The following is a 17,493-nucleotide window of genomic DNA, read 5'->3' on the forward strand; positions in this document are numbered from 1 at the left end:
TTCGTGATACACAAGATAGGCGCGACAAAAATAACGTTTGCCCGTGAAACGCGCGTTAATTCATATAGCGAGAGATCGCGTGCTCGGAATGAATGAAAGGGGGTTCGGTAAATATAGTTGATGGTGCTTAGAATTAGAACGAAGTTAAAGCCAATGTTTTTACTAGAGCTCGTCCGCGGGCATTCGACCACTCGAATTTCGAGTAGAGTGAAAGCCGACTTATCGAATCGAACCGTGCACTCGACTGATACCAGCCGAGTGAAAGTGCTTTTTATCGAATCGAAGCTAATGGTAGGCGATTAGGGTAACTCGGAATTTTAATCGAACGAAGGTCGATATATCGAATCGAATACTCGATTGTTCGAGCCGAATAAACGTAGGACTTGGCGAATTGAATACTTTGGTTCATAATACTTCGCGCTGACCATTAGTTCCTGTATTATCGTGCATATAAAAATATAATTTAATCCATTTAGTCTTTAGCGAGTGGAATACAGAAATAAAATTGTTATTCGATTAATGGAATTAATATTGGATTTGAAAATCACTGTTTTATGAGTGTAGCAGATAAAGGGTTGCTCTGAGGATTTCATTGCAATCCCTTCGAGTCACATTACACCTAATTGCGTTGCAAAGGTAATTTGATTTTCCTACTCGTCTGTCGCTGACATTGCACTGATGAAACTATATCAGTGATCACTCCCGACGTACGCGTCCACTCTCGATGACGACAACGAGATGTCATTGTCGAAAGATCATAGGTGGTAACTCGTGCAACTCGAACCTGGAATCGAGTGAAATTCGATACATCGAATCGAATCACGATCATCGAACAACGTTTGATTTATCGAAACTAACAAAGCACGATGCATCGAATCGAATCGAGTAGCGAATTATCAATCGATTAATACGAATAAATATAATGCGACGCGATGTACGGGAATCTCTGGGAACAGAGAGGTTCACGTTTCCTCGTATAAATTTATTAACGAAGAAATTGTAAAGCCAAGTACCATGGAGTCGTGTTGGACGCTTTGTTATTTATATCTCAGATATATAAATCTACGTATAATCAAGCAGCATCTTGATTTATTCGGTATAGTGGCATCTGTTTTTAGGTCACTTTATGAAATCGTATCGCGTTCTGGACCCTTATCTTCGTATACTCTCCACCGTTATTTATTAATTGGTTAATTTAACGCGAGGAAAGCATCATTTGAACAACAATATCACGTATAAATGTTAAGAAAGAATACAAGGGCAGTGGTTTTATATTTTACGTTTTCTTAATAATATTTATATATTTTAAATCATTTTTCAAGTAGCAGAGCAACTGCAAAAGTTTTCCACGAATATATTCTGATACCGAAGGATGTATGAATCTCTTCCATTTTCGTTTCAAGTATCTATAAATCCGGTAGTTACGAGAACTAGTTGAGTGTTGCTCGGATAATTTAAATAAAAAGTTTTGCTAACTCGTTGACTACTTTTTCCAATCGTTGCCGTTAATTGCCTCGAAGATACCTAGTGCAACGTAATTCGATGTGCCTGTACACTTTGAAGGAAAACTCGCACGACAAAGTCGATTATTACGTACGTTAATTATCGACGATAAAATGGAAAGCGATCGACCGTTTATTACGCGCTTGCGTTGTACTAATTGCAATAACATCGTAATTATTTACTTCCGCCTTATGCTTCCCCGATTTCGTCGGAACGACCAAATTAGATTGCTTTATAGGTACTTTGCAAGAGTGGCCGTGTTGTTTATCGTATTTTCGTAGACAAAGTAGAATTTCAGGGCGTTGGGAATCGAAAAAGAAATTTTGGCTCGTTTGACGAAGTTTCTTTTTAAAATTAATATGCCCCCATCCACGAACGTGACGAATGGCTGGGGTTTTCATTCAACCATTTTCTCGAACGCACCAAGGTCTCAATTTTATATAGATTTGAATTTTTATAGCATTGTATTTTCCATCAGAACGTAAAGAACGACTAAACAAAATTTTATTTGAGTCGGATAAAACTGGTACGAGCCACAGAGATTTTACAAACGCGCAGATTTCAAATTAAAAAATCTCCAAGAAAGACCAATTGAAAGCAGCGTCTTTTAGACTACGCACAAGCAAAAGAAATTGTAGATTGTCGTAGAAATTATCGAGAAAGTTAAACCTGTCCAAGAAATCCACTTTGAGAAAAGGAGGCACAAAGGACAGCAAAGGAGTATTTCCAGTAACTGAAACTTGTGAAACAAACTTCGTAATACTGCAAGAACTTAACCAAAGGTTATAAATGTCTTCCTAACTTCGCAGAACTGGAAAACGTAACCAAAGGTTATAAATATCTTTCTACCGTCAACTTTTCTTCCATTTTTTTTTTCTAGTCCTTTTATAGTATCTCCTGGCTTCTTTCATCTATTTTTTGCTAGCCAGCACGCCGTTTCTCGTTATTAACGAATTGCTGATAATTCGATCCTAAGGTTAACGCTTCGATAAAGCGATGCTAGTCGTAGGTCGGTGCATCGAGTCGTGCCTGAGAAAAAACTGCATCGACGGTGGTTATCGCCATTATCGATTTGCATAATCGGTCGAAAAGTAGCCACGTTTAACGGAGCTCGAAATTCCATGAGAAATCAGGCGAAACGTTATCGCCGCGAGTCGATTGGAATTAATGAAAATTGACTCATTGGCCTTATCTGGTCGACGGTGTGTGGGTAACGAAGAACAGAGATAGGAACCTTTTTCTTTCATCTCGCGGTGTTGCTTATCGCCTATCGTCTCTCGTAATACCGAAACCACGAGCCGGCCGTTACGTCAGGCCAATTAATTTATTCTGCCTTCGTTGCTCGACGAACGAGCTCCACTATGCCAGGAATTAGGAAAAAGAAGGCGATACCGAGGTCCCGACTAATTGACTACAGTAACCGTCGCCTTCTATCGCGTCCGCGCAACTTACAACAGAGGGAAACACAAAATAAATATTGATAACGGCCACGATTACGATCGAACGTAGAATTTTTGTGCCCCTAATCTGTCGATCGGGGGAATTTATTTGTTACGTACGATTCACTTTGACTGTACGTGTATCGTAATTTTGTATACGTTGATAATTGAGATTAACTTTACACGCACCGAACCTTTACGTAATTACGCTGTTACTTTGGTATCACGTGTACACTTTCTTACAATTTGCGTAACAACAACGTGTAACGATAGTAATAATACTGGCAACACCAACAACAACATCAGTAGCAATGATAAATTACATGTTCAGATCCTCGTGAAAACAAAAAAATAATAATAATTCAATCTGGAAAATTGCCAAGATCTCTGTCCAAGAAATTGCAACAATTTCTGTTTTGAAAGATTGTCATAATTGTTGCCGGAGAAGCTGTTGCAATTTATTTGTGACAATTTTTGCTTAAAACGTTGCTCGAGGTCTCCGCCCGATAAATGATGAAAATCTTTATCCGACACAAGTTGTCGCAATTATCCCCACCGTTTCCTGGAGCAGCTCGCGCCATAATCGAACCACAAGTCAAACCAGGTCGACCTCCGGAGTCGGCGACAACTTCTCAGGCAGCATAATATTTGGGAATTGTACGACGCCCCGCGGATCGCGCGGGAATTCTATCAATTGAATGGAAAAAAAAAAAAAGAAAAAAGTAGTACTCGCTTAGACGGTTCGAATGGAATACGGCCTCCCGGCAGCTGTTGTTTTCCATCGAATTTAACGCATCGTCGAAGTTGGTTGACTCGTTTACTTCGCGACATCAATCGATACGCGGAAAGCGACACGTGCTTTATACTCGCCGCTAGGTTTTAACGCATGGTCCAGTTCTGTCGAGCGCGTTGCGAACTCCTGCTAACAGCTTTCTATGGTCCCGTCCTTTTTGTGTCAGGATAGTTAAATCACGCGTCCTTTTGTTCCTCGACGTGCCGCGCAAAAGTTGCTCGATTCAGCCGCAACGGCAATATTAAAAGTTTACATTTTATCAAGTCGTACGTTTTAGCGACCCAAACGCCTGTTTTCCTTTCCTCCATTTAAAATTGAAATTAAGTTTCCCCCATAACCTCACCTTTTCTTTTTTCGTACGGTATCGAACGTTTCGGTTCAACGGATCGACTCTTCTTGGTCTTCCAAGTATACAAATACTAGCGAGGATGTTTGAAAAATGAATATATTTAGAAATATTTTAAACAAAAATACACTTAAGGTACTACATTTGCTTCACTAAGAACCTTAGTTGCACGAAGATGGCGCTAAAGATGTATGCGCCGATCGGGGTACCCGTATCAGTAAGCGTGCAAGTATCGAGGTTCGACCGTATCTCGTGAATTATTCGTTTTTCGAACACCTTCCTTTCTGCTCGAAATGTTTGGAATAACGATGCATTTTCGTTTCTATGTTTCAGTGTTTTTAATATTCCATCCAGTGGTTCCGAAGAGCTGTCCCTTCTCCACAACGCCGTGCAACAATGGGTCGGAAGAAGATTCAAATTTCGCGCATCACGGACGAACGGAATCGTCAGGTATTCTTCGCAAATGTTTATTTGTAATTAATGAAATTTAAACGAAATTATCTTACTATTCATTTTTTTTATTTTACACAAATCAATAATTTATTTAATATTATTTTTAATATCGCGATGCTCCAACGTTTTTCCATTATTTAAAAAAAGAAAATTAAGCTGGAAAATGTGAAACACCTCCTGAAGTATTAAGTTTCGCGCAGTCTCTGACCCAGATATTAGAATCACCCTGTATAACCGCGGTATGTAAACGGAATTGTTGGCGTGCGCCTGCAGGTGACCTTCAACAAAAGGAAATTCGGGGTGATGAAGAAAGCATACGAGCTGTCGGTGCTCTGCGACTGTGAGATCGCCCTGATTATCTTCAGTTCGAGTAACAAGTTGTATCAATATGCGAGCACTGACATGGACAAGGTTCTTCTCAAGTACACCGAGTACAACGAACCCCACGAGTCCCTCACCAACAAGAATATCATCGAGGTGAGCCGATTTCTCCTCAGTAATTGTCAAGGTTCCCAGGAAACCGCAGAATTCGCCACCGAAAATCGTAACGTCGATTACGAATACGATTTAAAAGAGAATTAAAAAAATGTTAACCCTCTATTGCACTGTTTTCCAAAACAGTAAACGTGACTCTTTAGGGTGTCAAACGATGCAACTCAAAGGAGGACACGAAAGGAATTTTTTTTATTATGAATATTTATTATTTGCAATTTTAATACTTGGCTCCATATTATCATGTTTGAAGTAATTGAAAAGGCAACAGTACACTTGCATAATATTTTTATTTGTAGGAGGATCTCAGCTCCTTTCGTTTATCAAAATTTTTCAATATTTTCGCTCATTGGGACATTAAACAGCTCTCTGCACGTTCAACCATTTATTGTACAATTTAGGTGTTAATTATCAGTAACGATAATAATAACAAATGAAATTCAATTGAATATCAGTTATCATAGTACAAAATTAAATTCGAAGATATAAAATAGCCAAAAAATAATATATTTTGTAAACGCGAAATAAAATTCATGCAATAGAGGGTTAACGCGTTCCTTCGATCGTTTTCAAAGCACGATTCGCGCATGCCCAACGAGCTGGCGTACCTGCGATGTCAGCCGGAAGGTGTATACCATCGTATACCGGTTAAATGAGAGATTTCACAGTGAAAAATTACTCGATCCCCCGATATTCTCGTATCATCACTGGTTATTAACTTTTTCAGTTGTCGATGATCGAAATTACACGAGGCTGCGCAGCAAATCTACACGTGTATAAGGTACTTCCTGCGCGCCAGTTTTTCGCGCGGTTCCGCCGTGGTTTATAGCTTGTACAGGGTGTAAAAAAAGTAATAGCAACGGCTTCCTGGGGTGACCATTAATTACAATTAGTTATCGACAAGTTTGGATCGGTGGAAATCTTGTTAAAGCTTTCTACCATAAAATTTATTTCGACCTTGGGTATTAAGGTCAAATTTGTTTTATTGTTGCTACGTGTTTCATTCGACGAGACGTTAAAAAAAATTTCGAAAGAATGCAAGAGAAGTTTTTAGATCTCTAAATCTACTCGATGATAGCAGATAATGCATTATCGAAAGTTCTATAAATGTTGCTTTGCAATTTTATGGTAAATGAAAAATTCAGAAACGCGCGGAAATGTCTCGATACGAAACTTTGTATTCGCTCGCCACTTGCTGGTGTCTACCTTGTTGGTATTGAACCAGTGAATTTTTAACGGACCACCCTGTACGTGCAAAGTACGCGTTGCATCTCGAAGCACATTCGAATTTTTCACTGTGAATCGCTCAGAAATCGTTTTCGAACGATCAAGGGAACACGATCACGCCGAGCGGCTCGACGATAATGCGGTAGAAATTGATCGCGCGAATCGGTTAAACTAAGTCCCGTCGCAATATTTATGTTACCACGGTGAGTAGAGGTAAAAAACTGAAAAATAAAGGAAGAAACGGCAAAGCGTATCTCCTATTATCGTGCGTACAGGATGAACTTCTCAACGATGTTCGAGCCTTTATCGTACGCGTACGCAGAAAAGGAATGGAAAGCGATTGTAATCGAATCCGAAGCGGTTCGTATTCCACGCTGCTCAAAATAATTAGAGGATCGTTTACCAGAACGACTATGTCGCTCGAGAAGTAATGAAACGATCGTTCGTTGAAGAGACCAGGGGGGGGGGAGGGGAGAGAAAATTAAGATAATTACAGCAGCTGTTCGCATGTTTGCAGATACGAGAATTATTAATAGAGATAATAGAATCAAAGACTAGTGATAATAGTTAATAGAGTGATAATAGAATCAGTGAGGTCGTATCTTGAAAAAGGCCTTAGAAAACTAGCAGTTAAAGATGCAGCGTAGAATTTAATCAAATTCTAATTGCTGATGTTAGGCTGGGTTTTAATCCAGGTGTTTTAGCAACGCTTCGGGTTTTAACGACAGTATTTTATTTTTATATTTATGTAAGAAGGTACTGTACATGTTTTTCCCGATAAAAATGAATACAGGCAAGATACTATTCGGTTAAAAATTTTGTTATCGTGAAATTGAAAATTTTTTAAAACGAACATTTTCGGTATTAGAAATGAATTAGCGAGGTCCCCACGATGAAAATGAGTCCAAACACGACACCATTCGGACTATTTTTAATTATACGTTGTCAAAGAGTTTTTCAAAAAATATTCAAATTATGTATAATTACAGTTGGTCCGAATGTGGTCGTGTTTGGACTCGTTTTCATCGGGAGGGCTTCGTCAATTCATATATAACACTCTTATCGTCTAATCCTTTATTTTTATTTCGTTTTTATTCCGGAAATAATCCATAAAAATTATGTGGTAAGAAAGGTTTGGTAAACGCTGCGACCGAGGGTACGCAAAGATCACTGGGACCACGAACGTCGTGGTACAGATCAGAGTTGTAATCGGTTAACCGAGTTACGAGATTTTCGCGTACGCGCGGAACGCACGTGCGAATGATAAAGTACACAAACGGTCTTGCGACGAGCGAAAACGCGGGATTAGAGGCTAGTCTTCACTGTTAGCGTTAAATTAACATGCATGCGAAGGTTGAGTGCCCTCGGGCGGTGTGGTCACGTGAACCTGTCTGCTGACACTTGCAGGCACTCAACAAGAAGGAACATAAGGGTGCCATGTCTCCAGAAAGTCCCGAGCCCGATGCGATCGAATACAATCTCACTCCGCGTACCGAAGCCAAATACACGAAGATTGACGAGGAGTTTCAGCTGATGATGCAGAGGCACCAACATAACGGTACTCGGGTAAGTATCTAAACCATATCCCCTACTTCGTCGAAAAGTTCTCCTTCGAATTCTTTCGTTTGCAACTGCTCCTAATGGGGCAGCCATCTTGGAAATTCCGAAGTTCTCCCAAAATTTGGGTCGGGATATAGTTCTTCACCATTCGTTCTCCCTCGTGTTCAACAGTGGCTCGAATGTCTTCTAAACTGTAATAACAGAGTGTTTTATAAAACGTGGACACGAGAGATAAATCCAATATAAAAAAGTAATAAAGCAGTCGAGTAAACACTTGTCCCGTTTAACCTTATTTCCCAGTCACATCGTTTCAATGTTATTGTGTCGCATCCTTGTACAGGAAGCGACGTTAGAAATTCTCAATACCACTCTCGATAAGAGAACGGATTGATATGATTCATCAAACATTATGAAAGTGTTTACAAATTGTCAATATCACCATGAGATTACACAGTTACATTGTCAGTCTGAAATGGAGAGTTTGTTGAAGCGGTCGGGACGATTGCAACTCGGAATACAGATCGAATGGCATGAGTGTTTGTATTAGGGCTGGGATTATTCCAATATTTAGGTATCGGAGTATTTTTGCATCGGTGTCGCTTACCGTGTTTCACTTCTCGAGTATTATTATCGAATATTTCTATTTGCGTATGACTTTTTCGAATATTAGTATTATATTATCGAATCATTGGGAACTGGAAAGAGCACAAAAACGTCGGAACAGCCGAGCGAAAATGTCCAACTTGGAAAACTGTCGTAGAAAATTTATCGCCCACCGATGGTTGGCACGCTTCACTTTGGGAACCTTTGGTCCAGAGTTTTCACATGACTTGACTGCGATTCGTTAGTCCTCGTGGTTACATTTATTAGCTTTTAACGGGCCTCTATCAGACGTCATCGGACGCACAATTTGTCACCGACAGAACTCGATTTAATTTGCGCCCGTTTATTATCCTAACCTAAACAGCAAATTTACCTAACATTCGCTCGCTCTCCTGCTAGTTGAAACCATCTAGCAATATGGCGTTGTTTGAAATTAAATCCGGCTTCTGTTTCACGAGTCGATCAATTACGATTCGCCTCGTTATCAGTTTCAATTACGACATCTAAAAAATGAATACTTTACAAAGGAAACGTGTGTCGTGTTGTATATCACCTTTACGATTCCCTTGTTACGTGTACGATAACAAGAGACGATCTTATCAATTCTTCTAATTAATTGCTAACCTATCGTTTATAATCTGTATTAATGACGTCGTCGTTGATTTGCTACGATTTCAGGCAATGGGACAATCTAATTACGCTCTACCTGTATCCGTACCAGTGAATAGTTATGGCGAATCTCTACTTGGATCTAGTCCTCAAATGGCACACACCAGCATTTCTCCACGACCGTCGTCTTCTGAAACAGACTCAGGTACGGTGCAAGATAAACATCGTTTCTACATTCTCATGGGCTCATAAACAAGATACGATTTACTCTTTTAGATGAATAGCTCTAATACATCGATACACCGTGCAAGTGTGCATAACTTTGTTGAAAGTACCATTTAACGGACATTGATGTCGAGCAAAGATTCGAAAGATCTTTTTCATATTTTAATGGACTTGTAAAAAGACGCAACGCATTTTCTATTTTACTAAATTAATACGTCTGCTCTAATGGATATACCGTGCAAATGTATCCACGTAAAGTATTCAAAATTACCGGTTAGACTTGAGGAAAAGAAAATCTATTTATGGCCCGATGAAAGGATTTTTTATGTACATCTTCTTTGGACGATAGATATAAATTGTCGTTGTTTTGTTTTAGTGTATCCACCAGGAGGGATGTTGGAGATGAGCAACGGATACCCTCCATCGGCATCGCCATTGGGAGGTTCACCTAGTCCAGGACCTTCGCCGGCGCTAGGAGTCGGAGGAGGCAGTGGGAATAAAGGCAGCAATCCGTCTAGGCATTCGCCACAACCTCCGCCTCCACCTCCGCCACCTCATCCTCACAGGACTAATCTTCGAGTAGTTATTCCAACACCCCTTACGCAGCCTCTTTCCGAAGACACTAGTTATGATGTGAGTTGTATTATCATCGCCGAACAAACATTATTACCATGTGTATCGTGTCCCACCTTCCTCGACATACTTACCCATCGCCCAGAAATTTGGAGCCACTTAAATCTTGTTGCCCAGGGCTTCAAAAGGCTCTGAAAGTAATTGTTTCAAACCGTTATATCAAAGTTCTGATCTAAACTGTTACAAAACAGTCTTTTAGGTATTAGAAAATCTCTATTCTTAGTCTGTGTTTTAGAAAAATTAGAGCCAATATTTTAATTTAACTGGGACTCGTAACAGGAACTGGAATTGCTTAGATAAAGAATTTATATTTGCTGTTGACCTTGTGCAATAGATTGTAGTGTATGCGTGTGTATTTTTGAACAATATTTCCTAAACAGCGATAAAACGTTTTATTTTAAGTCATCGTGTTTTCTTTTTCATTTTTCTCACGATATACAGGGCGGCCATTCACAAGCCACATTGAATACACCGGTAGTAGCACTACAAACGCCATCAGTTCCAGCCGGGTACTCTAGCTTTGGACCAACGGATTATTCCTCGGACCTTGGGAGTCTAGCATGGTCTCATCAGAGGTACGTTGATGACTTATCAATGTATTCGGCAGCCACCATGTCCAGCATCAGGTAAATCATATTTCATACTTATTGTTGTGAAAGAAAACTATACATCCAGATGATATGGTCTATCAACCTTGGAAGGTTTTTTTTTTTTAAACTCCATTTTCTCTAACGAGTAATATATTTACAGTATCGAGTTCAATATCGTTATTATATTAATCAATGTCTGCTGGAGCTTTCATAGTTTTTTTTCCCTGTTTGGATTGTCGTTTGTAGCATGCCAAGTGAATCATATCAATATTCTTAACGTAGTTCGATATTCATCGCGTGTCTGAACTGACGTTTGTATTCATCAGTTTTTCTTGCTCTCGTGAATCGGTTATTAGGTGTAGAATAATTACATAGCCCTCGAGTTACTATAATCAGTTACGTATCGAAGAGTCTAAGCGATTTAGGCATTTAGGTATCTCCACGAATTTTTATACAAAAAATTGAACGCGTAACTCCTTTAAGTAAATCTCGAAGTTTACGTAACCAACGTTCAGCGGGGCCAAATTAAACAGTACTTTTGGGTCGCATCGAATTACGTTTTGTTTGCGTGTCAAGAGGTTAACAACACAAACGTATGTTTGGAATCGAATTAACAGAATGTTCTATATCGACGATGTCGTCTGGTTTCAGTGGTCTTCCTCATCTAGCCGTGTCGAGTAGTACACCGCCGCCAGCCACATCTCCCTTACCAGTGAAAATAAAGAGCGAGCCGATCAGTCCGCCCAGAGATCCGCTCGGTGGCAGCAGTGGGTCCAACAGTAGCGGGCCCACAACTACCAGCAATCTTCATCACACGACTCTGAACGTTGGACCGTCGTCCAGTACCGGTGCACCGCCTCCACATCATGTACCTCATCCTGGTCCGCAATCGTTGAATCTTGTGTCGAGCAGACCGAGCAGTAATCCACCGCCGTCTCATTCCGGGAGCATAACGCCGACGAATTTACCATCGCCGGGTAGCGGCTCGGTGGCGGACATCAGAACGAGCCACTCCGGCGGAAACGGAGGGAATAACTCAGACTATGAGAACGGGCCGCTGATGAAGCGTTCCAGAATCACCGAGGGCTGGGCGACTTAATGTTAACCATACATGGTCACGCTCGGTCGTTTCATAACCTCTACGTACAACGGCGTATAGTGCTTGTGAAGTTCCAGGACTCGGAAGTTTGTAGAAGAACTCGTTTACACGTTTGGCCCACACGGTTTGGTGCGCGCGTGAGAACGATCGTGTCGCGGGTTCCGATTTGGGGTTGATTGGAAATAGAAATTTGTTTATATTTTGAAGCCCACAGAAAATGCGTTTGTTTGACGATTAAATACGGTGCCATAATGTTGAAGCGTTACACGTATATATATATATATATATATTATATTATATATATGCGATGGATACATACATATATATATATATATATATTTTCATGTATATAATATGAAGTTGTTTGTATATATGTCATTAATTCATTGTCATTTTCTTCGTGATATGGCATTGGCGTCTTTGATACTTGTCGCTACGACGAGGTTATTCCTTTGGAACAGAAGGGAACGAGGAATCGGTGCGTGTTTAAAAAAGAAAAAGAAATTTGGATCAATCCAGGAGCCAGGAGCGTTTCGGGATCAGACCTGGGAGAATTTTATTTCAAACGAAAGTGAGAAGTAATTATTTCAAATAACATTTCCGTCTCTTGTTTCGCGCAAGCAAATTTTTTGACCATGATTACAAGATATTTGTCTTCGAAATTGTTATGTTATTTCACGCGATTAGAGAACGCGATCGTATTAGAAAAATTACACGATTACGAAAATAAGATAACGTGTTATTTAAAATATTATTTCAAAATTGCCCAGGTCTGTTCGGAAATAGGTGCATCGACGACCGAATTTCTTCAAAGAGCTTGCGAACGTCTATGATTTACGGTAAGGATATACCAGTAATTGTACTTTGTTACTTGTTTTTTTTTTTTTTGTGCGTTATGGTAGGTAGACGAGTCCGCGGCATAATCCGTTAATTGATGTTTTACAAAGTAATGCTGGAAGCAATGAACATAATTTTTCTTTTTAATTGAACGCCTAGTCAGAGAATAATGATATTCGATTTTAGCGGTAGAAATTTTATCCTACAATGTAAATTGCAATATTTCTTTCCTTTTGCTTAAGAACCGTACTCTTTTTCTTTTAGACGATTCGATGGATCGTGAAACATTTAATGTAAAAGATTATACACGTATCGTAGATGATCTGATATTCGTTTAAACGATTCGTTAAGTGACAGTCGGTTTGTTTTTAAATAGTGGAGTCTTTCTTAGCGAACTAATTAACGGTCTATGCCCGCTAATGAAACGATAAATGATAAATCGGCTGCTGTACTCAAAATAATTACGATATTCTGTAGAACACGATCGGAAATTAATATATTGATTATTACGAGGTAATAGACGAGATATATGCATATTATATGTGAAATAAGCATATTATATAGTGTTGATTATTAAAAAAAGGTATATACACGCAAACTCGCATATGTATACATACATACGTTATATACATTTTCTACAAGTATTTTGCACATTTGATATGAAAGAAGAAATAAGACGTAACACAAAGGAAGAAAACTTGCAACCCTCAAAGCCTAAATCGTGCACAACGAGAGCTTGTCCTCGCAACCGTATAACTTCGAACAATAGCGTCGATGAAGCTACGATTAAATGATTCGTTCGAACAGATTTATAATTTTAACGATTTAAATGAACACAGAGAAACAACACACACGCGGTTCATCTCGTAACGATGTACAGAGAAAATCCACAACACTTTGGCAAGACGGGGTTGCAATTGTAAAATACAGAGTTTGTCTTCTTCCTGGTTAAACTGCTTCGGAATGGTCTCAGCCTATGCTTCACTCAATCTCAGGATATATCCTGGTCTGAGCTGCTCTCAAGAGTCGTATTTGGTACATTACTGTAATTAACGTAATTAATGGAATACACAAACGGTATATGAATAAATAGTGCCTGGCACCATTTGTGGCCCTCCTTTCGGGTGACTTGCCCACGTTGTCTGCACAAGATAACTCGTCGATGAGTTACGTGTAAGAAAAAGTGTGTGTATCGTTAGCGAGATACGGGGGAAAAAAAAGAGGATCAAAGGATACATGGTATGGGTAAAGAGGGCGGGTGATGGGGGATATCAAGTTTATTGTACCTACATTACCGTTAGATGGAATCGTAGACTTTGTTTTACAACGTTCTCTCGACGAACCGACAACCTGGGAAGTCAGTCTTTATTATATTGTAACCGAAGATTATATATATATATACGTACGTTAAACAAAAGAAAGAAGACTCGTATAATCTTCGATATTAACTTGTTCTTTACTAACGTATATTAGAAACGTATCTGATGACTGTACGAACAATCGGTGTGCGAAACATAAGATATAATGTATAGTCACTAATAATTAATCACAAATTTTTAAGATGATCACAAAGTGCAATCTCTTAGCCAACACACTTTTTTATCAAAGAAAAAAAAAGTATAAAGAAATTGTTATTTTTCATAACGAAAAAAAGTAAGATTTAATGTATTAAAAAAGTATATATACATATATATATATATATACATATATATATATATATAGATATATATGTCTCCACTAGTTATTAAACATTTTCCTATTGACACAAAATTTATTGTATTTGAACTAATATATAATATGTATATGTCGATGTATATATATCTATAACAGATATATATATATATACATACATATATATATATTTATATATATATATATATCTTTCTGAATGTAAGTGTACATGCCTGAATTAAATCCTTGAAAGATAATCTGCGATGCTTTGCATTGGTTCCAGATACTTCATTAGCAACAGGTGGATCGTTGAATAATATAATTATCATTAATTATATTATTAATCACCTAATATTGTACGACCATTTCTCGGTAGAGTTTCGGAATTACTATTATGTGCTTCATTGTTTTGTATAACTACATGCTGTTTGCACAAAGTTTTACATTTTCGTAAACCGTACCAATTGAAAAACCGAATACTACTTGAAATCTTGCAAACTTTCGATTCGAAGTATGCAAATATATTCAAACGGAAAGTTTTGGCACAAGTTAATCTCCGATGTACTCCAAATACACTGCCAGTTATAAGTTTGAGAACACCGCTTGCGAATGAAAAATTGATCAGTTCATGGAAATTCAATAAATTGTACACAGGATTTCTCGTACGTCTCGGAAAGAAGCAAAAACAATACCATTTCGTAGCATATCGTTTGAGAATTAGAACTAATTGCTTTTTATGTTCTAAAGTTTAAAGAACCGATAGCGTGTATCGTTTCAAGCTTACCACCCAACGTTGAATAGATGTACAATTTTATCACAGTCGATGCACAACATCCAAAATTAACTATCAATCGTGTCCATTCGTTTGTACATTATTATGGAGCATATAATACTGTTTCGCAATGAACATTGCTGTTTCGTTTAATCGCATTTAGACGTAGTTTGTACGTGAAACTGTCTTGGGAGAAGTTGTTGACACGATCCACCGGTTATGCGAAAGGCACAGGGCAAGGATTACATTTGCTTACCGATCTATTTTAATGTAAGACACGAGAAATAAAAAAAAATACGTAGTGATACCTCTAAAGGTAGGGGACTTGTTAAATGGTGTACGTTAACAATACATTGTACGTACATTTTAATGTATATTTTTAATATGAAGTATGCGTAAGTTACACACACGTGAGAGCAAATTTGATGTGTATCTCTCTTGTTCGGCACAACCGAGTTCAATATTTAGGAAAGAAAGGAAACGAAGGGGCAGAAAACTTAAAGAACATATCTCCATAGGCAAAAGATGATTGAAATTTCGTGCATCTTTATGATTCCCGTGAAATGTTTCATAAAACCCAGTGTTAGTAATACGAGCATGTTGCTGGTCTTAATAAATAATGTTAATTAGATGCTATTTTATCTATTTATTGATGGTTATGCGTTTCTCGACTCGCTATAGGAATGCAATATAGGAGTTTTATCGAGTGCACATATTGGATTATTCTTTAAGTTTGCAAGAAATTTGTGCGACGTGAGTCGAATGAGGTAAATCAATTTTACGTTCATTCCGGCGAGATTGACCACACGGTTGTGCCTCCCAAGAACTTTTAACGAAATATTCAATACGTAAAGCGAATGGCGATTATCGTAGTTGAAACTCAGAGACTATTGAAGTTGTTGGAACGCTGTGAATGAAATGGACCATCGTTAGAAAATGTTGTCGTATGCATAAAGTAATACGGAAATACGTAGAAACAGGTAGAGCTTTTGTACGGGAGCAAAGTTGTTTGGTAAGACCGTTATTGGACATTTTTATTGGGCATGTGCGAATTATTAACGGATACTCGTTTCGATTTTTCTTCCTTCTCCTCATTTCCCCCGTCTCTCTCTCTCTCTCTCTCTCTCTCGTCTTCTTTGATACTTAACCTTCGTGCAGAGAACTCTTTGGCGGGGTTCGCAGAATACTCGAGAATTTCGGATGATTTCAAATATTCGAATTTTAATGTGATTTTATAATAAATGTTAATCGAACTTTGAATAAGTTTTTTTATACTCCGAGGTATCTAACTATTCGACGTTTACTCGTATACTCGAATAATTTCAAAATTTCGCTATTATAAAATATAGTAAATACATTATATAAAAAGGGAACGGAAATTTTGTAAATATAGAAACGATTGCGAGCGTCGCAAGTGTTTAGTTGACAAAGTTAATCGATTCATTGACCTTTTGTGCCTTTGAAACAAATTTGTAATCTCTTGGGAATCAATATTTTTAAACAGTTTTTACGTTTTGAACATTTGTCGATTAATTCCGAGTGAAAAAGCGTGAACTAGGAATACTTACTGGCTTCGTAACTTACAATTAGATATCGATGAATAGGAGGTAAGAATTTTCAATGGATGTTAAATCAACGATTATAATTTATATATTTTGTTCGTTAATGGGAGCAAATCGAGAAATGTGTTTGAAAAAATTTGTTTACGATATTTCGAAAATAGGGAGAATTATACCTCCTAGCTTGGTAGAAGAATAGTTTGTATTAGACTGGAATATGAATATTTTTTCTAAAAGTAATAAATTTAATTTATAAAATGTGACGATTTCCTTATTTTATCATGAACACGGTAAACAAAGAAAAAAAAATGAAAAAATTATGTAAAAAAAGTAGAATATGTTTCGAATCGTTCGGAACGTCCGATTTCTCAAACTTCTTTTTCGTTCGTCTAAAAAAAAGAAAAAAAAAAAAAAGGAAAAAAAATATATGTATATAAAAAGAAAGAAAAAAGAAAAATCGCATCAAGTATCCGAGTTTGACGTTATAAACTCGATTAAACAGATCGATTATATAGTAAATCGAATCGTAAATGCACGGCACAAGTATCAGATCACTATAAGGGTGTAGCGAAACGAATCTAAATAAATGATAAAACAAACTACAGAGTTAAATGTACTAGCCACAACTGTTGTCACCGCAAAGTAAATAAAAGAAAAATTATATGTATATATATATATATATATACACGTCTATATACATATATATGTATGTATATGTAAAAGTAAGGTTAAATATTGAACATATCTGTAAAGCCACGTAGCATCACATTTTTAAAAACTAATTCAAACATATTGCCATTTTATTGTTAACCATCGTTCGTGCATTTTGAAATTGGCCGATCGAAGATCGTGTTTCTGGTGTTTTGTCTTTCTTGTACATAGAGAAGAGGGAAAAAACGGAACGAACGAACAAACGTAAAAGAAGAATAAGTATAGAACGTAAACGTAAAAGGTATCGAGAGTGCCGGAGGTTTCACGGTAAACAATTTACAATCTTCGGGTGACCGTCGAAGCAATTTCAAAATGCGACGAGACCAAGGCGTATGGTTATTAAACATACTTTTTAAAAACATTATTGCGTA

General features: G+C 37.9%; 1 protein-coding gene across 7 annotated transcripts in view; it reads left to right on the forward strand.

The window, feature by feature from the left end:
- LOC122396293 (myocyte-specific enhancer factor 2) overlaps positions 1 to 14,050 on the forward strand; it is a 54,407-nt gene extending 40,357 nt beyond the window's left edge. For 4 of the 7 annotated variants that reach the window (XM_043394551.1, XM_043394548.1, XM_043394550.1 and 1 more), the window contains 7 exons: positions 4,415 to 4,531; positions 4,808 to 5,011; positions 7,661 to 7,819; positions 9,095 to 9,230; positions 9,627 to 9,883; positions 10,325 to 10,509; positions 11,125 to 14,050. In XM_043394551.1, the coding sequence (XP_043250486.1) occupies positions 4,478 to 4,531; positions 4,808 to 5,011; positions 7,661 to 7,819; positions 9,095 to 9,230; positions 9,627 to 9,883; positions 10,325 to 10,509; positions 11,125 to 11,572 (1,443 nt within the window). In that variant the 5' untranslated portion in view covers positions 4,415 to 4,477 and the 3' untranslated portion in view covers positions 11,573 to 14,050. The remainder of the gene's footprint in view (positions 1 to 4,414; positions 4,532 to 4,807; positions 5,012 to 7,660; positions 7,820 to 9,094; positions 9,231 to 9,626; positions 9,884 to 10,324; positions 10,510 to 11,124) is intronic. The other 3 variants (XR_006259027.1, XM_043394552.1, XM_043394553.1) reach the window with 3 other exon arrangements.
- Positions 14,051 to 17,493: the final 3,443 nt, after the last annotated feature.

The sequence above is a fragment of the Colletes gigas genome, unplaced genomic scaffold (assembly GCF_013123115.1).
Source record: "Colletes gigas isolate AHSC1104 unplaced genomic scaffold, ASM1312311v1 Colletes_gigas_Sc00007, whole genome shotgun sequence".
NCBI lineage: Eukaryota > Metazoa > Arthropoda > Insecta > Hymenoptera > Colletidae > Colletes > Colletes gigas.